The sequence below is a fragment of the Athene noctua genome, chromosome 1 (assembly GCF_965140245.1).
Source record: "Athene noctua chromosome 1, bAthNoc1.hap1.1, whole genome shotgun sequence".
Taxonomy (NCBI): domain Eukaryota; kingdom Metazoa; phylum Chordata; class Aves; order Strigiformes; family Strigidae; genus Athene; species Athene noctua.
In genome coordinates, this window is record NC_134037.1 from 52954017 (window position 1) to 52978535 (window position 24519).

The window sequence follows — 24519 nt, forward strand, 5'->3', positions numbered from 1 at the left end:
AACTCAATTACTTAAAACGGTCTCTCCATTTTCCTGAAATGTGAATGTTTGCCATACTAGGTATGCCATATCAACATATAACCCACTCTGATTTAAACCAAAAACTAGGCTGTCAAGGGTGAAAGTAGAAATGACATTAACACTTTGGGGTATTACAGCTCTTACATGATTATAACTGTTGACAATTTATTACTGTACACAGAAAGGAGTTTTGTCATTATCCAATCACAATAAACACAGAATTTTATTGAAAAAATGAGGTGTATGTGCATGATTTATGCTCAGTTGTCAAGAGACTTGGAAAATCCTGTTAACGTAAAAATTCCCCTAGGCAAGTCACGATTTCATGGAAAATCTGCTAGCTGTGAACAGCTGTCTTTTGAAACCTGCTCTAAAATTAATGTCACACAAAAATACAGAATCAAAAATTCCTTAGTGTAATTTTGCTATAAGTGAAATTTCTACATCAGTAGCTAAAGGCAGCCTGAAGACCATGCTCCTGGTTTGACACTTCATTTTTCCTGAATGACACACAACTATTATACCTAGTCATTCAAAATGGAAGCAGCTTTCTATACCTTAAAATTCCATCCCACAAACAATCTGAAGTTATTTTTCATTATAGGATGTTGCTCTACTTTCTAGGTCTTAGCCGTATAGTCTAGAACACCCTAAACCTGTCTGGGGTTACAAGCCCTTTCACAGCTTCACCTGTAACCAAGAGGTATCCAGGAAGTTGAAAAAGCTTCATGGCATTTACATATTAGGTGGTCAATGTGTCTGTAGTCATCACAAAGCCTATGAGTCGTTTAAATCCCATACAAATTCTATCTTATAGGCATGAGCCATACTCTATTGACTTTTGGAAGTACTTTTTTTCTCTGATAACCAATATTTATAGTACTTAAAGCTATTTAGGAATAATCCAAGGGGATATATAGCATCAATAAATGGAGCTATACAACTACAACTTCGAACAAATGGCTACGTCCCATGGGAATTAGTAGGAAGGTTAAAATAAAGAGTAAAGACTTATCTCCAAGTATTCACATAGTATTACATAATATTATTAACACTAATACATAACATACTGAAGTGACACATAATCCTGCAGCAGTTTTAACATACTATCATTGGTAACAGTACTGTTTAGTAACCATGAAAATGCTGAACTCAGAAAGCTGTTTAAGACTACAAAAGAAACCTGTAACAGAAGTAGAAATGGACTTCGTTTTCATTATGCTTTGCTCTGTGTTCTTATAAATACATTTTAACCTATTATTATTTCTAGTTCACTTATCAGTGGTGTCTGGGCGACAAAATAAGAAATCTTCGATGCAGGAGTTAACTTACATTCCTCTTCCTTTGGATCAAGTTGTGTAACACTGACAGATAAGCGATCTACACGTTCTTGTAAGGAGTTGACTCTAAATGAGAAACTGTGTGCTTCGTTGAAAAGTTCACCAAATATATCTTCAGCATATTTACCTGAAAGACAAAAAAAGTAGTAACTCAACAAGACAGTCACATGAGTTTGCCTTGAAAAAGATTCATAACTATTATAAGTAAACCTAAGATAGAATATCACTTGAACAACCTGTACTTACTGAGTCCATTAAGAATTCCTCAGAAAAATAAATAAAAGTTTAATATTTAATTTGCAATTTATCAGAAAATATATTATTGAATACATTACAGGACAGATATTCAGCTGGTATAAACTGATTTAACTAAGCTGATATGCAGGGAACTACACTGATTAGTTTCTTGGATATGTATAAAAGGATGATTTCTAGCATCTGAAGCTGCTCCTGGTATGAGCAGTAACTAATCTTTCCAAGCAAAATTTATCTCAGCATTTCTCAAAATGAAACACGCCTTCCACTCCTACTGTACGGAGGATCTTTCAAAAACAGAAGGTCTGATACTTACATCTAGGTTAATTAGAACCAGCCTATTCAAAAATACACACTAAAATAATAAATCTGACCCTGAAGGATCAAAATTCTAGTAACTGACCAATTTATACTGAAGTAAAAGAAGAATCTCCTTTGTTCACTTCAATGGACATCACACATCTAGTGCAAAAGAGCAGGAGATTCAAGTATCATGAGAAAAGGATTGGTAACGAGTTTCTCTTCTACAGAGTATTACATATAGTGCTCCTAATGCTCCCTGGATTCAACTTGAGTAGTCTGCCAATGCCACTGAAAAAAGCCACCAGACTACCTAGCAAAATTTGTAGCCACATTTCTGAAACACCACATGACAGCTTTTAAAACTTTCTACCATACGCTGCATATGTTATTTGTGTACTGTTTGTGCACTTATGTTGGTTTTGGAAGTATAAATCACACAAATTTCTAAGTATCTGCTTTGTGCACAAATTCTGACAGGTATAGTAGGAAAGGATAGTCATAAAAAATTTGTGTTTGGTGAAAAATACATACGAAGTATACATAAAATGAGGACATTTTAAAATAAACACGTCAAAAGGACAAAAATGAAATCCCTACAGGTACTGTGGAAACTACTTAAAGATACTATGTAGTAAGCACAAGGCCAGTGCATACCTTTTATTAAGACTGAGGTAATAACAATAGAAAACCAGCATGACTATAAACAACAGAATATAAAAGGGGATATCAGAAGAAATGTACAGATGAAGAAAATAGAAAGGATCATAATTTCTGGCACATTAAACACAAAACCTAAATACTAGCCTGAGGAACAACTCGCAAACTAATAATAAATACTTCTTCAAAGACGTGAGGAGCAAGAAAGCCTGCCAGCAAATCTGTAGAGCCAACCGGGAATGAAGATACAAAGGAGTACTGAGAGAAGACAAGACCCCTGCAGACAAGCTAATTTAACACTTTCCACTGTGTTCATTGAAAGCAACTGCAAAGACCCTCATGCCAGAACTCTCTGTAGGAGGCTCAAAGAAACTGAAGGGACTATGTAAAAATTACAAAATTAAATCAACAAAATGACCAGTAAAATATTAGTAACCATTTGTAAATCTCCCTAAACCACACTAAAAGGTGGCAAGTACTACAATAAGGTTGTTAAAAATTTTTCATGGAACATCTTGAGAGCTATAGGCCTGTAAGCCTCACATCCAGACAAATTAGTACAGATCATTATGAAGAACACAATTAGCAGACACCTAGATGATTTGTTAGAGAAGTGACAACATGGGTCTTGTGAAGTCTCCGAAGAATTTATAAGCACTTGGATGGAGAGTTATGATTTAATTAGATTTCTAAGAGTTCTGAAAGTCCTTTGTCAAAGCTCTTTAGGAAAACTTAACAGACAGGCCATAAACCAAACAACACAGCACAGATAAATAATTTCTCAAAAGGTATAAAACAGAGGATAAGAGTAAATCACCCATCTTCACAGATGAGAAAGGTGAGTTTTCACAGGTTTCTGTATTGGCACCTATGCTATTCAAGATATCTTTAAATGACCTGAAAAAACATGAGATTAAAGTTCGCCAGTGATACTAAGTCATGGAAAAGAAACACACTGAGCATTAGTAAATACACAGAAACCGCATTAGTAAATACACAGAAACCCCGGCTGGTTGAGGAAGCTTCCATGCTGGAAAGAGTTGGAGGCTGGGAGATTAGCAGGAGGATCATACATGCTTGCCCTGCTCTCGCCGGAGCATCTGCTATCAGCCACAGTGAGCAGCAGATCAAAGGTGCAGCCATTTTTAGAACCTTTGTCTTTAATTACCAGTTGACAGTAAAATGGAGATGGAAAGTTAGTAAAGTCTACTTAGCTGGCAACTCACCTAACATAAGACTTTCTAATATATGTCTTGAAACTGTGAGAAGTTTATGTTCTTTAACCTATATCTGAAGCAAGAGAAATTACTTAAAAATGTGATCCACTAAGAGAAAGATTACTATACTTTTAATATATATTTACTACAAATTTAATGTATTTCAGATATATTACTAATTTTAATTAGACAACTCATATAATATTGACATGTAAATGAAAATTGAGTGTAAAATGTCATGTATAGAATAAAAAGTAAATTGCAGGGCTCTAAAATCCAATAACTTCCCTTTTATACGTGTATTTTAAGGCTACAGTTTATTTTATCTATCTCACTTCATCAGGCTTACAATTCATTGACCTCATTAATGGGCTCCAATTGCAAATGATCTGTCTCAAAAATCTTTTCATTACGTTGCATACGGCCACAAACATATCGCAAGGAATAATTTGCTTATGCTTATGAACACTAATCCTCAAATGGAAAATACATTAAAAACAACCTGTCATGTTTGAAGTGGTATGACAACCATGTCTCTACCTACATGCCTGTTGGCAGTCTCTTTATTTAGCCTGAAGTATATTTAACTAAATGCTTTTGCAAGCAAAACAAAATGTTTGCTTTTAGTGAAACGTACAACTTCCATTCAAAAGAATACTACACATGAATGTATATATGTATACAACATTTATAATCCAGTATTTGTTTATGTTGCCAACTCTGTGTGTATTCTAGATGGATATGTCTTTGATTTTGAATCATTACAAAAGATATGAATACAGGTGATAATACTTGAACAAACTGTCACAAATAAGTAAAAAAAATATGAGAAAAACATACATTAGTAAACAAAGCAGATCCCATTCCACTTAATTTATGGGTAATATGTTAGAAGAGTAAGGAATCAAAATGAATCCCATTATATAGAATGAATATTCCAAAGTATTATTAACACTTCAGAAGAGTCCCATCATTATGGGATTGCTTGATGAAAAACCCTACTTGTTTCATGCAATCCAATAAAGAGAATGACATCTGACGATGACAATTAAAACAGTAATGCCTTAGGATCTTGGTCACAGCTGGATATATAATACTGGATTAGAAAGACCAGTGATCTTGTTTGCCTATTAAATTAAATGACAATATAGACTTCTGCAAATAAATTATTTTAACATCTGTGAAAAGCTTACTTTACTGTATTTGCAAAAGTTGCTTAATTGACCAGAAGTACACAAAAAATCTGTCATTTTCAAAAGGCAAGTCATATTCCTTCCAGTATTACAGCTGTTCTGCTCAGTCTATCATACTGGCAATTATTTTTATTAACAGAGCACAAGCTTTTTTCATTTAAATAAGATTATTTATTTTTAATTAAGGAATGCATCATTCATCTTATTATTCTTCTCACAACTTTTTTCTTGTCTCAAAGGGCTCTACTCACAATTAACCCTTCAGTAAGAAAGGGATACAGGAATGCAGCTCCCTCTGGTGTCAGTCAGTATCCTTTGTTGTGACAGCCAAATAAAATGTCTTGGAAGCAATGTGTTCTTCCTAAGAACGTGCGTGTGTTTTGCTAGCCTTTTTTTAACAGTTATTTTCCTGACATTTGAAACAGACCTATGAGCTGAAAACAGAACACTAGCTAGCAGCTACTAGCTAAAACCAGAATAAAAATAGTATCGCTCACTGCCTTCCTCATGTTTTTAAAATTAAAACAACCAAAACATGTATCATCCACTCCTGTTCATTACCATGACAGTAAGTGTACAATGGCTTTTAAAATCTGAAAAAAAGACTGATCAGTTTTACCGTTCTCCTCTTTCACCATTTGTTTCCCTTAACTTGGTTTAGCGCCTAATTTTCCCTTCATAATTTCTTAAATGTTTGTCCAGCATTGGCTTCTGTGCACACATGAATAATTTCTAACTATCCAGTACACTAATATGAAAGGATACTAAGGTAAAGGCAATGTTTTCGTCTTGTTCTGGGAGACTGGGTATGTATCAAACCAACTGAAGTCAACTACAATCATCACATAAGGTTCTAAACCTTATTTCAGGCTAATTAAAGTGTGACAAATTGATGTCTTGTCAGTTGTATATATTGTGTTGCACGAATTTCCAGAACCACACTAACATGCTGCAAGATCAGGGCATAAATTAGCAGTCCCCTCTAAACACTAGTCCTTAAATTCACCTGAACTACGGCATTCTCTATGCTGTATCTGTTAGCAAACCCTAAGGAAACGGCATTTAAATTAATCATTTTACAACACTAGATCAGTTACCATCAGATTTAGTTACAGGCTCTCAGACAAGGCGCGGGACATGAGTCCTGAAGCAGGACTTGTGGAAGAAGCCACTTCTTTACTGTCCTTTTGCATTTTTAAAGAAAAAGAGTTCCAAATCCTTCAACTGCATCTAAACCTGAAACAGCATCCTGCAGATCAGTTGTGGCATCAGCAGCGTCTAGGAACCATGGTCTAAATTTTAAGTAGCTATCTGGATAAATACATTGAGCATGTGCTCAATGTCATAAAACAGCATCATTTTTGGAAATTCACGAGGATGACTGGTAAATCTCAGCCCAGTGCAAGATGCATCAAGCAGAACAATCAAAATGAGACAATTGTTTAATGCTGCTGGAAGTATTAATTAATTTAGCCTTAACTAATCTGTCAAACTTCTGGAGCTCAGCAGGTGTGTGTGTGGTGTGTTAACATGTACACAAACAAAATCTAATCCAATGTGTTTACCACTGGAATGAAATTAAATTATAAAAACATTTAATATATTAAATGTCATTAAATTATCAAATGCTATTTATAATGAGGTGTTATATAAATTACATTTAATGTTATTAAATGTTATTTTAATATGAAAATAGTAAATATGTTAATATATTGAAATATACAAAGCCCAAAATATTATTACAGTTTAAAAATACAGGTTTGGCAATTTTATTTTTTAAAAAGATGTAGAAATTGACAAACTATCAGAAAGACTAAGCTAAGAATTCAGTTTGTTACCCACATATATGCTATCATTCCTTGATTTCTATTATTTCAATCCCATTCACACACTAAACAATATTTTTGCCCAGTACATTTTCTAAAAAATAAAAAAGCATAGAACAAGAGCAGCTGTAAAACCTGTCTCATGTCCTTCCCAATATACTTACCCATGCAAAATTACATTATTCACTAGTGAATAGTTCCTTCCTACACAATATAGTGTATATACTAGAAAATATTCTTTCAGGATAATTAGTTACCATTATAATGAGCCGTTAACAATATATAACCACGGTACCTTCAGAAAGCAAAACAAGTAAGCTATTCTAAGTCTCTTAATATATTTTTCCTCCTCTGTTAATTCTGACACATAATTTAACACACCCATTGCCTGTTGATTCAGTTTCAGATCTTCACTACATTAGTTTTATTTACTTGAATGTTTTAGCAAAAATCAAGGTATATCTGAGTTTCACTTGAAACATTAGCGTGTTTCTCATCAGGATCATTTCAATCTCACAGTTCAGTGGCTAGGAGATGGACTAAAAACTAGGAGACTGAACTGTCTCTCAGGCTTGGAGATAAGAACCTTGGCAGATCCTTGAGAACTTCAGTGGCTAAGGCTGAGCGAGCTCTGAAAAATGATGTACTAAATATAGTTCAGCAGTGCTAATTAGGAACCTACCACTCTGAAGGTAGAAGGGCAGCCCACAAGGACTGGACTTAAGGATTGTAACAGGAATATCAGAGTGCTGAAGAGACAGCTTGGTTCCTTTAGCCAGCAAAATTGAACCAGGCATTTATAAGACAACCTGACCAGGGTATCAGAAGTACCAAATAAACTCTGTTAAAGGCCATCTCTCGAGCAGGTCTGTTGACATCCAAGAAGAAAAAGTCAGCCTTCAAAAATTTCCAGTCACAGATATCTGAGAAATCATTTCTTATCTCCCACTGAGGACACTACCAAGTAAACTGGCTGAGATTATCCATTACATATTCAGAAATCTGTGAAAGAGATTGCTGAGAGCTGAACCTGATGTTGAAGGCACCAGGCCTAAAGATCATTTCACAGGGAAGTCTTGCTCTTCCTTTCCTTTTTTAAGATCATCTGAATTCACTGCTCTATGTAGGCAAGGAATTAGCGACAGGTAGGATCATTTTCTGCTAACACACAGTTGTTTTCAATGAGAAATTACATTCCCTCATTGTCATTCAAGGTGGACACAAAACAGCATCACATTGCCAATACTGCTGGGGAGACATCGAGAAACTACACACAAGCCTTCAAGAGAATGGGGGTCTCTGAAAAGTTGAGTAAGCCTTTGGTTTTCAAGTTCATCAGTTCCCTTACCCCATGTGCATAAGCACATTTTCTCTAGTGTTCCCTGGCAATCACAGTAATAATGAAGAAAGAAGGGTGACTAATGAAGAAAATTCACAGAGAATATTGAATATGCTTCTAAGCACAGTGAGAATGAAGATTCCCAGGGCAAGACCTGACACAGAGATTCTGCTGGTTCTGGAATACTGACTGAAGCTCTAGCTGCAGATCTGTAGAGACCCTCACCTTGTGCAACATGCAGGGGCCTCACCATGAGCTGAAGAGGTTGTCCAGACAGGATGAAGAGAGCGATGCTTGTCTTTGAGCTGAAGAAGCCTCGTTCTAAAGATTAGTTGCAGTCCAGACACCTTGCTGCTAAGGTTTTCTGGAGAAACATTTCCTACTTACTGAACGTTAACACCTTAAGCCATGCCAAACTGGTTTTCCTGAGGTGAGAAAATGTCTCTCACAAGATAAGCAGTGTTTAAAACCCTCTTGGGGATGGCATGGTAAGCAAAAAACAAGGAAGAGAAGTTAAAAATGTCTGAGAAGGAAAAAAAAAAAGGGGGGGGGGGGGAAGAAATAATATGCTCGAAAGTCAGGGTTTTACTCCTAAAAATTAACAAGTAAGGGATGAAGAAAAGAATAAACTGGGAGAACATGGTAAAAATAGGAAATAGTACAAAGAAAAGATAGAAAGAGGCGAAAGGCTACTGAAGGTTCAATGTTAATTGAAAATTGGTTTTGCTAACATAAAAGGCACTCCAGCTTAGCAAAGAGAGTTATGCAGCATTTTGTTTCTTTATACAGAGGTAGAAGAAAAAAAGGGAAATGACATCTTACTATGATTGAATAAAGGTTCTGGTCTGAATGCCTGCTATATAAATATTCACTAAAGAAACATACTTAGAAGGAGAAATGTTCTCTCCTCCCCAGATGAAGGTGTCAGATATCAGGGCCAAGAACAAACCTCATCAGTTAGGTTTCTTACATGGTACTGAGATTCTGTGTACAGGGAACAGCTAAATAAAAGGAAAAACAAGATTGGTCAATAGCTGTGAACAAAATGAGGATGTTATATGCACACAAGAGAACTATTTATCCATCTTCTAACAATGGCACAGCTGCACAGTGCTATCAGTTGTGTTTCACGTACGCTGGAATGCTATAGCCTGACATACACCAACACATACTAAGTCAGGCAGTACTGGAGTACTAATGTATCTGCAATATTGCTGAAAATAATAGGTAAGCACTTTTCCGAAGCAGACACAACCAGAAAGCAAGAAATACAGGGAAGAATGGCTAGGAAACAAAACCAGCTGTTGCTGTTGTCCAGAGAGTTTCTGTCGCCACAATGCTAAGAAAAGCTGTCAGAAGACAGATCCTTTTATGAAGTTAGAGAAGACTGGGAATAGACAGAGGAAAAAAAAAATTACTTACTGGCATTTTTCTATGTTGTATCAAGACAGACTGATGTGTTTTCATGCTCCAGGGAGAAAGGCAAGGACTATCAGTCAAAGCAGAAATAAATATTTCATCCTTTCATCTCTACTTCTTTTAAAGGTCAAAAAATTTCTCAAACTGAACAATTAAAAGCAACACATCAAATAAACTATGAAAGAACTGAGGATTTGTATGGAGATACATAGCAGCTATTGCTGACATATTGATGTAAAGCTCTTTTCATTTTATACTAAACCACAGTAAAACTGAATTCCTGTCATTTAATAGATATTGTTTCTGCACGCATGTCCCACTTACAAATAGTATCCAAGACCATAGAAACACAGTCCTGTTCAGGTCGAAAAGACCTCCAGAAGTCATCTAGTCCAACATCCTGCTCAAAGCAGATCCAATTAGATCCAGTTGCTTGACTAATCCAGTCGAGTTATTAATATCTCCAAGAATGGAGATCTAACGACATACATAACAGACCTCTACACTTAGCTTTTCTAAATAATGTTTTTGGTATCACTTAAACTACTGGAGACTCTAATTCCATCACAGCTCTCTTTGTCCATATCATATCTGAAGAAAGGTTGGTCTTAAAAGTCATAATGGCAGGAGATTAATCCTCTATTTCAGGGCCAGTAACTGAAAAATCTTATAGGCAGAAATGACTAAGTGCTAATCAGGTCAAAGACCATTAATTTAAATTTGCGTAACTTTACCATCAAAAGCAAAAGCAGGTCTAAAGGAAATGCAACCCTACCAGAACTCTCAGTTTCCGCTCTCAGAGTGAAGACTCATTTCATCTACAACTTAAAGGCTGATTCTCAAACATACACATTATCCACAGAAAACAAAAAGGGAAGGACTGCGGAGAAGCTGGTTGCCAGGGCACTGCTGTGAAACCATGCCTGCCGGCTGTGACTCACAGGCAACTACTAAAATTTATCTGCATGTCAGCAGGCCTTGCTGTACACCAGTAACAGTCACACACCAAGTGAAGGCCGATTATTCGAGTTTAATCACATGAGAGAAAAAATTCCTACGCTAGAACCCCAAATCTTTTTGAATTTGTATTGCTACTAGCACAAACAGGCAGAAAAGCTAAAAGAATTCTGGAACAAAATACTTCCATGTGTACTCATACCTTTGTAACACTATTTCCATTTTTATAGAGCAATCCTTAATGTTGCTGAGAAATAAGGATTCTTTTGCAAAACATGTTCTATTTAATTGTAGGAAAAAATGTTTTTTTGTTGAAAACATACACAGTATAAACCAAAAACTTACTTCAGTCGGTATAAAACCTGTCTGCAGAAAATCTACAAACACCATGACGCCATTTGGAGGGAAGAACAAAAGACTGAAGTAACAGGTTCTGCTCATCAGTGTTTAACTTTCAAAAATTCTGCATGACCTATTCTGGGGTTGCTGTTGCAGAGTAAACAAGTGCATTTTCCCCTCCTCTTTTACCTTCCTTGTAATTTCCACCACTGCATGTCTTTTTGACCACTAGTGAGTCACAAGTTCATGACAGAAACTCCTCTCAAGTGAAAATAACTAATTTAGGGCTCATCCCTATGTATGAACACTTCATGTAGAACCACATTCCTTTTACAGAAAAGGAGTTTACATAATTGTGGTTACGTTCCATTGAAAGTGTCTCTCTAACTATGCTACACACTAGGCGAGCCATATAACAAATGTGGAAGCATTCAATTAATACTTTTCTTCTCCCTTAACTGAGGTCTCTCTGTTCTGGAATTGCTTCATCCTGAGCAGTTGTACTGCTTCATCCTGACCCCTCCTGAGCAGTTGTACACACAACGTCAGGTGTAAGCTCTGTATACCAAGAAAACATAGCAAAAGCAGCTATTCAGTAAGTACTGAGACCATGATGTTGAGTTAGAAGTTGGTGTTCTTTAAAATTGAGAAACCAAGTGATTTGTGGGGTTTTTTTAAGGTCAAATGAAACTTCCAAATGAAAATATCAAATGTAAATTTGGTATGCCACCTATGAAAGGAAATTCCCCTAGATGGAGTATAAAATCAAATGAGAATTTTTAAAACAAGAAAACTAAAATAAACGAATACACTATTAATAAGAGTGACTCTGAACGGGAGGCTAGTACATGAGCAGCTAGTTTGAGAAGGGCTTTTAGCAGAACGAAGCAAAACCACGGATGGTGATCATATACTGCATACTAATCTGATACACTCTTTGTTCGCTGGAAAGAATAGTTAAGTTACTTTCCTTGCTGTTGCAGCAGCTATACTAGTAATGTTCATATTTATATGCTGTAAGTATTCCTGTCTCAATTGCATAATTCAGTGTCCTCAATTAGACTTCAACCTAAGAGCACCCTAACAGCTTTGAAAGGCTGCCAAAACAGGGCCACTATACAGTATACCATCAAACCAATAACTAAATCAATCTAACAAATTAGGCTACATCACCTATGACCCTAAGATAATGATGAAGTTGAAAGGCTTTTCACATTGAAGATGTATATAACATGCACATTTTAATATTTAATGTGTTGGTAACTTTACTAATGTCCTAGTAGTTAAAAAGCTGTACTACTGGAAATTCAAAATGCTGTCATGCTGGTTCATCTGACAACTTTTTAAAGTTGCTGTAAGTTAGAGAAAAAACCAACCCAGAAACCATCCATTTCAGAAAAACTCCCGTCAGAGCTCTAGAGCTTGTAAAATATTCATTCCTCTCAAATACACCAAGGGAAAAATTGTTGACAGAGGGAGAAGGAAGAAATATCTTTAGCTGTTTAAAATACTATGTAATAATTACATTTCTAGGTTTTTATTTTAAAAGGCAACTAGGTTGTTTGGGTTTTTTTCTGAATGAGCAAATTAAGAGAATTAAGCAACCAGTGGTATATTCCTCATTATGTCATATTCCCTATGCAAGATCTGCTCCAAATTAGCAATTACTGACTTCATTAACTACCAGATACCATTTTCTGTCATGTTCCACTGGTAACAGAAACATATGGCTGAACAGTTTTAAGACATGTTGATGGAAAGATTTCTAGGTTGCTTTCACAGAATTCCATACTAGTCACTAGCCACAAAAGGAGTACAGTCAAGGCTCAGCCACAATTTTCTACTGAGAATTTGAAAAAGTGTTTCTACTTCAACAACAAAAACCGTGACGGTAAAATATATTAGTTCTAAATACAGCTATATCAGGACAATGTACTTACTTAGGCTACTGAGTTGTCTGATTATATTTGCCAAGGAGATATTGGTGACACATTCCAATTCATTCTTGATACCTCGGGGCAGAGCTGTGTGGCACAGGTGCCTGGGGTCTATGTTTCTTTTTACCAGGGGCATTCTGAAATGTATCAGAGGACCAGCAAACCTGTAAAGAAAGAAGACAAAATACTGTTATAAATTTAACTATATTTTAAATTCAGATTATGTCTAAAGTTAAATTGACTAATCCTAACAAGATAAAAATACCTCCATAGTACTGATGGAATTCATTGCTCTTTGAGTACATAAATCTTTTCTTCTTTGCCCAATGAAAGATTATTTCATTCTCTTTCTTTAAACCTTTACCTGACTCAGATGCCAGTGAAGTGACAAATAATTATTTACAGTTCATGCTTTTTTCTTTTTCCCCCTGAAAAAAAAGACAGTAAAATCTTTGTGGTACAAAAACATTAAAGAATTATTTCCTTCTTGAACTACTTCCTTATTCAGGCGAGGCAAAGTCCAACAACAAATTCCCTTTATTATGAGGTCAAAGTCAAACTAGTTGCTTATTCCACCTGAAAGGTAGACATGATCCATCCATTATGTAATGTCATGTTACTAGCAGGAGTCACCCTTCTAGTCTAAACATCACTTCTAAATCATATCTAATCTAGGTAAGAAAAGAGAAGATGTTTCCCTTCTACCTACACCGCTACTGACTATATATTCAGCTAAGAACGCATCTTCCAAATGCAAAAGTGTCCTCAGTAAACTTGCAGTGTGAAGTCCTCCACAATTTCAAAATCCTACCCCTCCACATCTTTTCATATCCACATATGTTAAATTAATTAAGAGTACAAGTTCTGCAGACAGCTTATGAATCTGTGAATCCCAGGCTGTAATTTTCTGTACCCATGACACTGATTGGAAGGAGTGTCCCAGGGGGCAAGTTATGCCTCTCATCTTATTAGTGCTGCTTATTAAGATCTGTCTACTAAAAATCTTCTTCATGAAAAATGGATTCCCTAAAATTCTGTAATTTTTCCATCACCTGCCATGTAAAACTCTGAATGACCAATGCAAAACTCTTATTTGATATACAGAGAATGGACACACTCGGTATTGGCATAACAGTCTCCTTTCCCACTGCAGAAGAGATCACACTTTCTAGAGACAGCAAGGCAGACAAGTTTTCCACAACACAACCTGCAGTCCTAATCCCTCAATAGACAGTCTGCCACACCTTCATCTGTCCTCTGCTTAGAAGCTTTATCCCAAAATGTTTCCAGGATGCAGCTAGGGCTTCATGTTGCACCACAGAATGCATCTTCCCTACAGTATATATTCTACCACTGTTATCCTTACTTGGTCGGAACAGAGAGACTTTTTGGGTAAGAATAATATAAGGTCATGGTGGTTGAGCTGAAATTTTGCTGACCTAGAATGGCATAGGGAATTAAAAGTCAAAGACAACTGTAATGGAGTATTTTCCTCTCGCAGACTGCTTAGATTTCTCCTTGCCACTTTTCCTGGGAGTATATTCTTTCACTGAAGCCAGGGCTCATAGCTGATGAACGCAGGCAGGATCCTTAAGTCTACCTGAGAAAAACCTGTTTCCAGGATCTGATTAGACTTCATTGTATTTTAACACCATGTCTACTGCCCTTATTTTCTTGAGAGAAGTATCAAAAATATTTTATGCTTTTGAGGGAGAAAAGCCAATGAAAATAAATCTTCTAGTCACTGGCTTAAGGGAAAGATTATACAATTCTTAAAATATTGCCATTTAGTTTCTCAGTATTAACAGTAAAAATTATGTAAGTGTGCATGGGGCAGGGGTAAATTACAAGAACAGTTTTTTATTTTCTAGGAATATCCCAAATCTTTCTAGTCCCTAAATACCTAAGGACTAAAAAGCTAGCTGCTACATACGAGCTAAATTAAATAAAAAGTGCATATCTGAACAATGTCTCAGATAGAAGCAATGACAAATGTTTATAACTAAAGTGAGACTTTATACCTGCTGGTGCAAGACACAAGTGTAGCATGAAGCAAGGGAGATCAAATAGACCCCACCAGCAGAGCTTCTGTCTTAGGAGTGCACAACCCCTATCCCCCCAGTGACAAGACCCTGAAGAAACCCTTAACTACAGGTTCGTTATCACGGTTCCCCAACAGAAAATAAAGGAACCATTCTGTCACTGTCAAAGAAACACAACGAATGATACATGAGCAGTGTTCTACTGAAGCAATTAAATATTAATTCCAGAGTTAAGTCCTTTCTTGATTACTGTTTTAATGATACTGTTGTATAAACAGCACAGTAGGCAAGTCTTTTAAAAAGAGATCCAAACAAGTTATGTAAAGAAACATTTTCACAGAAAAAGTACACATCTACATATAAAAGAAATGGAAATAGTCCTTATTTCTATCTAATATATATCTGAGTTATAAAGGTTAAAAAAAATTTCTGTGAATAAGAAACAAAAACTGTTGATGGCTAGTGCACTTTTTCTGTTGTTTTATGTAATCAAGATGTTAGGAAGTAAGGATATTGCTCTCCCTCTTTGAGTTTATATCATTCATGAAAAAACGCCCAATTTATAGCATGTACAGATCATAAAGCTTCAGATGCTCAAGTGACAGATTCTTTACAAAATTGTGTAATAGCAATAAGTGAAAAAAAAATCTTAAAAGTAATTCCAGCCAACTGTTAGCTAGATTTTAAGTAACAGCATTTGAGTGTGTACTGCCCTTTACTGGTCTAATTTGTTTCTATGATAAAATAGCTGAAAAGACGCAGTATTAGCCCAAACATTTTCTCCAACAGGCCTAAAAAGGTGCTGCACAAGTAGAGATTAAGCCAGAACTCCCTGGATGTCAAAATATAAAACTCTAAACCTGAAAAAAGTCCATTTAAGAAAGTGGAAATTTTCTCACTTTGACCTCTCTAGAATTTGCAGAAAATCTACTCTTTGACCTATTTTTCTCCCCAAACCCCCACAAATACCATTTTCTAATATCTGAATAATGCAGTTGTGGCTGTCCTACCCAAAGATACAGTATAACAAGAAAAGAGAACAGAGAAAGAAACCTAAGTATGATTAAAGGAAGAGTTTTAAAACAAGAATACCTTGAAGGGAAACAACGAAAGATATAACCAACACCTTCCAAATTACGCATCATGTTTCAAAACTATGCAAGCTTGAACAGAGGATATTTCCCCACTTCTCACAGAAAAAATAACAAGGAGGCAACAAGAAAAATATCACTCAAGCACTCTTAAAACAAAGGAAAAGGCATTTCATACAATGTTTATTAAATTGTGGAACTCAATGGCACTGGATGCTGTATAGAACAAAAGTACCTGCTGGTAATTTGTCCACTACGAACCACATATTCTTTGCAGTTTGTTGCAACCACTAGAAGGTCTTGATGATTTCTCCCCCATCGTATTTAGCCATCCTAGCACGGGGAGCAATAGCTGTGCAACAGCAAACAGAACTTTACTGTACCCAAACAATTTCTTCACTCCTATAAAAGATGTCTTTCCTAATGCAGTTCTTATCAAGAAAGATGAAAAATTTTGAAATCACTGTATTTATTATGCAGCTTTAGAGCTGTGAAAGAAGAAAAAAGGCATTGTTACAATCTAGTATATCCTTTAGGTGAAAAGCAAAAAAATACACACACCCCCAGCTCTGGCTCCCAAACCATACATTACCCAAGCTCCACTCAGGCAGCAAAGGAAAAATTCATTCCTAGATTGTAAAATCCTGTTACCACGTTGCTCCCGAGTAAGCCCTAGAAACTGTTCATAATCCAAACAGGCAGAAGAGAGAAGAGGCTTGTCAGTGCGTAAGAGGTTCCCTCGGCTGGCAGGTTACATGACACCTCCTCGGAGACTTACATTTCCTCCTCCCTTTGCACAGGTCTTGGAGCTCTCCCTCCCCTCAGCCCCACTGCTCCCCAGCTCCAAACTCAGGGAAGAGAAGGCAATCCTCAAACACAAGTACCTCCTCTTCCCTACTGTCCCATATAAATCTTTGAGGCAATTCTTAAGAAGCAGCACTAGTTTACACTTGAGTTAAATGGAAGTGCTTTACTTTACAGTGATCTTAAACTGAAACTCTTTACAAAGATATGCCGATCGCTCTTGCAGAGCCGCTATTGAAAACTCTCTCCCTCAGTTCCTATGCATCCTTTGAAGCGCCTGAATCCACTTGAGAAGCCAATTCTAATCTTCTTTACAAACCCCTCTGCTACTTCAGTTGCACAAAGGCTGGCACAACCTCATCCCCCACACATATGCTGAGGCTATGAGTACAGAATACAAGTATGTGTACATAATGACTGTCTAATGTTTTTATTAATCTATCATGCTTTGATATATCATTTTTTTTGGGAATTAGGTAAAATGCTCCAGTTAATTTTCAATTAATTCCTATTACTTAAAAGACTGCAGAACAACGGCACTAATGAAAGTTAATTAATATCTTTTCAGAAGAACAGCCTTAATGAGATCCGACCACACTTCTTTTCAGAAGACAAGTTGTTTAGTGTGTTGCACAGCCCTCCTCAGCTATTAGGGACTTTACCGGTGACAGTCTTCTATCTCTGTCTCATACTTCTCAAACGGTGCTGGCAGAAGCCGAGACACCTGTTCCCAGGGTGCCTGTCCCCAAGCCCAAGCACAGCCTTGGCGGGAGCCGCGCTGCTCTGCCCAGGATGGTTTCACCCTGCTGCTGCCACTGCCAAGCGAAGGCCCCGGGGAGCACCGGTGTAGGAAACAACTATCATTTTCCCTTCGACACGCTCCTGTAGAAATATTTCAGAATTGCAAGATGTGTGGAGAAATGTTACATTACTGGAAGCTTGTGAAAAATTTGAAATGTCAGTTGTCACAGTAATGATTCGGGTTTTCTAGCAAGTACAGTAATACAAGTACGAATGAAAGCACAACACTAAGGTGGGGAAAACTAGCTAACTTGCCCAACAGTTTAACTGGTAATTAAACTATACTTCAGTTTTACTTTCAGAAGACAAATGAAATTCCACAATCACGTCTTTTTTAATGAAAGTTTACGTCTGATTAGGTTACATTTCATCCTACTAAACGTGACATTATGTTTTTAGCATTAATGAAAGACATTCATCTGTAATTTTTATATAATATAGCAATAATGCAACACTAAATACCCTTGCTTTCACAGAGCTAAAATTCATTTCAAACACTTCTATAGCATATCTCTATGCCTTAATATTATCACACTTCTTGTAATTTTCCTTTAAGTATGTGCAACAGCAATGACTTTCATATGCCTCATTTAATTGATCACGTTCTAGCTGCTGGCAGAACAAACCACTATTTGAAACACAACAATCAATTTAACAGTTCCCCCACCCACCCTTAGAAGCAGAAATAGAATGTACAATAGTTTTTATATTTGCTTACGTAATAATGTACTAACTGCATCTACAATATACAGATTTTGGGACAGAATGAAAGTAGCTAATAAAAATCTTCAAATGTGTTAATCTGGAAAAATCAGAGTTGTATCAGTTAACAAAACAAGCTACTTCTCTTGTCAAATTTTCTCTTAATTATACTGTGAGACAACATGTTATACCAGTTGCAGAAAATTCAAAGATTATGATCTTATAATATAGACCTCTACTATGAAAAGGCAAATGTGCAGACTTCATGCAGCTTGTTTCTCTGCAGCTCTCACTGTAAGATCAAGATCCAGGTAAAAGCTTGTGAAGAAACAGACACCAACAGTATGGTGCCCTTCAAGAAAGTAGGCCACTACCACCTACTGCTGAGTCAACATAAGAATTTTAAAACTCTAAATGCAATTAACATCCCTTAGAGGATACATCTTGGAACTGACAAGATGACAACTGACATCTTAAATTGACAATTCAACAGAAATGTGTTAAAATTACAGTTTTGCAATCCGTTCTGTTATGAACCATGTTACAGAATGAAAGATCGTCTTGGAGCACTTCCCTCAAATCTCAGTCTTATGCAATTAAGAAACAAGTAACTTTCTAAGTGCAAGTGAGTAGGAAAAGATGATCTTATTGTAACTAAAAAGCAGTGTGAAAGAAAATAAATGCAAAATATATTACTAGAAAGCGATGCTGACATCACTGTTGTTTCAGAAAGAGTGTAAAATGAATTGTTTACATCTTAAGACCTCCTAGACTAGACTGTCTATTCAAAAAGTTGTTACACATTTGGTCAACATCAAGGATCAATGTCTATATAAGGTATATAAATGAAGTTAATAAATTAGTTTTTTATTAAACCACAGGCATTAATAAAATATTAATTTTGTTTGTAGTCACAAATATAAAAAATACAATTCCTCAAGTAATACCAATAACAGTATCTCAAACATTCTCTAAATATTCTGTTGCTGAACTGAAGATAAGATTATGCAGGGATGGATTAATATGTCAATGGGCCACTGAAGTCTCTATCTCAGTAACACTGTATAGGAAAATATCTGATTTGCAAGGTAATAATGAACAGATTGTAAAAAACAATCTAACTTATAAAATGTATTTAGAATGCATTTGCAATTTTTATTCTGTATATAATAATGACTGACTTCCATATTGTTTTAATTGTCTGTGACAATTACTATTTTCTTTCTGCAGAACAATCTGTAACCATCTTAGTACATCTGTCACATCAGATAAGCAGAAAACAGACAGCGCAGTCACAAAAATGGGTAGGACTTGAGTTCTACTCAATCTCTAAGGCATAATTACAGACAGTGCTACAAAATTACTTTTCAACCGCTACCATCCAGCCAATTTTCTCCCAGATGTGCATCCTAAGACTACAATATCTCCCCCACACAGGCATGCACACCTGCACACACACAGGCACACTCATCTTTAAAGAGCATGGAAGAAACAGTTGAAAACTATGTGGTTGATTATAGACACAAACTGCAGCTACATCTACCTCCTTGCCAAAATTTCAAAGTTTCATCTTCATTCAGCTAAAAAAATGAAAAAAGGGCAATAATTTTTACATTCAAAAAAATTTTTATATTCTCAGCCCTAAATTGGTTCTGACTATCATGAATTAATAGAGCAAAAATGAAGTAAATTTTGGCAAGTTGTGGGTGGGAAGAAATGGGGTGATTAATTATATGTATGCTAACTTTTAAGAGCTTTATCTGTGATATAATAGCTTTTCCAAAAAATCTTTAATAGTTCCTGACACTGAGTTGACTCTCGTGATGGCAGCAACAGCAGAATTTTCAGTATGGGTAACTCTGCAAAATATGCCCCCCTAGTATCAATGCAGCAAGTACAGCTTTATTAATAGAAAGAGCAGCAATATATCAGGGGAATAAGCTGACATGTCAATTCACAGCTACCTCAAGTTTTAGAGGAGCCAACAGCGTATTTTCAGTGAGTGAAACACTGCAATCTGGATTGAGTCAAGCAGCTACGTGTAACAAAATACAGCATCATAACCACTTCCTTCTGAGTGAGTCCAGCCCTCAGGGCTTCCATACCACTTCCAAATCTGTTGGGGAAGATCATTTGAAGTTTGACTCTGGCTACAACTCGCTGTATAGCTTTGGGCTTCCTCAGGGTCCTTACACACGTGCTGAAATTCCTCCCACCTCTGTTTTGTTTGTGTAGTCACTAGCCCCTCTTGTCCCAGTATGCAGATGACAGATGCTGTCACCATCATTTATACAGTCCTCTCTGCTCAAGCTTTAATGAAAGATTTCACTTCCATTATTCGTACAGAGCAAAAAACTAAGCTTTCTTAAATACAAGGAGAGAATATTCAGCTCCATATTGGTTTCTTTTTTCCAATACCGATGCGGTTAAATAAACAGTATGTGGGTTTTGCAAATCTCATCCTTTTTGTTACGTAGAATTCCTGTTAGTGAAGCGGAATTCAAATACAAATCATTCAGAGCACAGCTGCTTACAAACTGTGGCTTTTTTAGATAGTTTCTTTCTACAAGGCTAAGCTCTGCTTGATTTCACATAACTGAAGGTTTTTCCTTTGTTTTCACCTCTGATTTTCTGGAACATAAACAAGTACGTACTGATCTGTCAATTTGTTAGGCACTGATACTTTTAACTGTTTCAACCATTGCTTCCTTTATTTTTTCCCCACTACCAACAGCTTCTTAGTATCTTACTACAGCAAAAGAAAAAAACCAAAATCCAGCCACTATCACTGCAGTTATTTGATGTATCTTGCTAATAACTGTAAAAACATTTCTGTTTGTCTTAATAAAGAACTATTTAAATCAAATTGCTCTTGTGAAAAAAAAAAAAAAACAACACAAAAACAAAAAAACCACCAAAAAACCAAAAAACAGGTTCAACACTACCTACGCTGAACAGTAGGACTGCTGGAGGCTATAAGGTACCAAGCCACTTGCATTTCCGGCTCACAGACAAAATTCAGTGAACAAAGTTAGACATGACACTGTTTAGCATGTCCTCAGCAAGAAACATTTAGACTTACAAATTTCCTTCACATTAAATATTTTAAGCAAAAATGGAAATTAAAGATAGTGAATTTTATTTAGCATAACAACTTACTTCCAAAATATATAACATAAAAAAACACGGAACACAAGAAGAATAAATTTCTGATTTTAAAAAAAATCCCTAGGTATATTAAAACCAAACTAATAAATTAAGATTTCGAGATGTTAGATTAGAATTAATTGCTATTTGGTTTTTTTTTTCCTTACAACTCTACTTCTCAGTATCTTTAAACTAAAACTTTTGTTATATAAGTGATGATCCAATCCCTTCATGACCTGTGATAGTTTAAATTTACAAAACAGTAAACAGTGAGAAACTGAATAGCATATAATTGCATTCCTCAAATCCAAATGCAGATCTTAAAGACACACAATACTAATCATCAATTCTTTACCTTCTAACATTGAAACTACAGTATTAAACTACAGCTTTGTAAGTAAACTTACAAAACTAATCCTGTGAATAGTTCACAGAAAAATGAGAAACATTGTCCCCAAACAGGCACAATCTCTAATGATACCTTACTACAAAAAAAAAAATTAATGAAATGCATCGTATATGTCCATATATTAATGGAGAAATACATCATGTGGAACCACACTGCACTTTATTGTTAGGATATTAATCAAGAAAAAAAATAGTGACTCCTTCCACTTGTGTTTCTATTAATCTTTCTGAATAAATTAATTTTAAAAATATAAAACGTATGCACAATGCATTTGTATTATATACATGCACACACACTGCTACCTCTAAATATTTTAAATTATTACCCGTAAGACTTGAAAAAAAGAGATGCAAAATTTCTTATCAGAATTACTAAATATTATTCATATTACCCAGTACTCATTAGTTTTCTCCTAGTGAGCTCCTGTCAGGTCATTTGATTAAAAACAATTTTGGAAGTATCCTGGGTTCTAATTTAGGTACAGCTAAGAATGCTTAAATTAATTTTTGATTACAAGTTTTCCTCTGTTCCCCAAAGGCTAAAAATGTATCAATGCATAACATACTATGTGATTTGAAATTGCTGTTTGAGACCTATGTTTTATCTGATGACATTTTTTCTCTCAGCATTAATCTGGTCTTCCTATTAACAGTTTCTACGTACAGTGTATAACACAAAAGCCCTATGATGGATTGTAACAAAAGCTCTTTATTATAGTCTTGACAGAGACAGATAACTAATCCAGTGCTAATTTAAAATCAAAACCTTAGTACCAGAACTGAGGGTACAGGTTCCATGGTTTTAGCATATCTATCATAACATACTACCTTTGAAAATTTTCTACAATTTTTCTTGAAAACATGTATTCTATATATTGTTACCTTTGTTACATAGTCCTCCACCAGTCCAGGAAAAAACCTATTAAATGCACATGCCAATTTTATAACTTAATTTTATAAAATTTACCAAATTCATGCAAAACGAGTGCAAATATACTTCTATTGCACTGATAGAACAACCTGCTTTTGCATGGACAGTATATTGTGGCAGTACATTATAAATATTTAAAGAAAAGGTACCTGAACTTCCCAGCTGCTAAGAAAAGTAACGTGGCAGGTACTGGGAAGGTAAGGTGTTCCACCCTGGCTACGGCACTGAACTGCTACATTCTCCATCAGTGATGCACTGCCAACTTCCACATCTCCCCACGCCAAGGGAGCCCCTGGGGCTGTGGCACGATCAATCGCAGCCAACACCTCCCATGCTGGCCGGCTTCGAAGCAGGCTGGCCCTCGCACAAAGGCATTAGAATTCAACACACAGTGCCCTGCCTTAACAACAGAGCTGTCCTTACAAAGGAAACCAAGAAGCGCTCACCCCCAGTGACCGAAGCCTGCCCTTTTTTCCCCAGACACAACTGGAGAACCCCCTGAAGGCTGAGCGATTAAGAAATAATTATTCCTTTGGTTCCAAGCTACAACTGGTAAATATTAAATTACCATGTGCTAAAAATGAAAGAAATGGGTGGCTGCACATGGGCGAGGAAAGGAAGGAAGGGGGCCTTTCACTGTGTTGACCTTACTGCTGAATCCAAGAAGGAAATTGGATGCTAATGAAATAATAAATAATGTCAGGAATCTACAGTACCAATGTACAGAGGGCTGTTGACTAAGAAACCGTATACAATGCAGGGGCTACTTACGCAGTTCCCGTATATTAATCCACCAGTGATAAACACTATACTAACTAGTACTCACTTACTAAACTAAATAATAGGTGTCAACAATGATTACCAGAAGCTTTTTGTGCCTCAAAACATGTCTAGAGATTTTAAGTTATGTTCACACTGCAAGAGCCAGAGATAAGCCATGTATTTGAAAATGAAATTTTCACTGCACTTTATGCTACGATACTAAATTCTGAAATGCATTTTATGCTACGATACCAAAACCACAAATGACAGATTATTGGTTTTGATTTTCTTTTTCACAGTTTTAAAAGAAGAATTAAGATACACCAACTATCAAGTGGGATGTACAGATGTTTAATAATCACCGTATTATTACTAGCTAAGCTCCTCTGTAGATTAATTTTTCCGCCCTGTGAACAGTAAAATTCCACAGAAGAGGATTTGTTGCAAAAAATGTGAATGCTCATAAACAACATTTTGCCCTGTCTACTGCCATTTATGCTACTTAACATGTTTGAACAGACATGCTGCAGGAAAAAGGTATTAACATGCACAGAGAAGTTGTTTACTTTTGAACAGAATTATTATTAAATATTCAACAGTCCAAAACCACTTATGATTTACACGGTTGAAGGCTAGAAACTGGTTGTTTCATCCTTCACTCAGTCAAAACTCCCCACTGAAGTGAGTAACAGGTTTATTAAGTAAAGACAGAAGGACTCAGATGTGCCTGTTTCTTACCCAGTGCACTGTCATTTGGGACAATAATTTTTCAATTTTCATCATTTTAGGTAGAGGGTTTCCCATAATTTCTTGGGTAAACTCTTCTACAACCACCTACATCTCATACACAGGAAAACATGTCAATTCTCCCTCTTTCCCTCACAGTTTTGTTACCCTGTACTTTCAGATAACACATATTAGTTCTTCTTGTTGACTGTAACATTCAGCCATTTATAGGTATTGTACCCTTTCTTTGTTAGCAATTCTATGAAGTGATAAATTTCTGTTCTTATTTAGCTGGAAAAAAA

General features: G+C 36.0%; 1 protein-coding gene across 3 annotated transcripts in view; it reads right to left on the bottom strand.

Annotated features, from left to right (window-relative positions):
- The window catches only part of WASF1 (WASP family member 1), a 102619-nt gene that overhangs the window by 15951 nt on the left and 62149 nt on the right, over positions 1-24519 (bottom strand). For 2 of the 3 annotated variants that reach the window (XM_074923392.1, XM_074923373.1), the window contains exons 2-3: positions 12807-12967; positions 1354-1488 (exon numbers count right to left, since the gene is read on the bottom strand). In XM_074923392.1, coding sequence (XP_074779493.1) covers positions 1354-1488; positions 12807-12939 — 268 coding nt within the window. In that variant the 5' untranslated portion in view covers positions 12940-12967. Of the gene's footprint in view, positions 1-1353; positions 1489-12806; positions 12968-13068; positions 13232-16171; positions 16425-16528; positions 16584-24519 lie in introns of those variants that run through there. The other variant, XM_074923383.1, reaches the window with a different exon arrangement.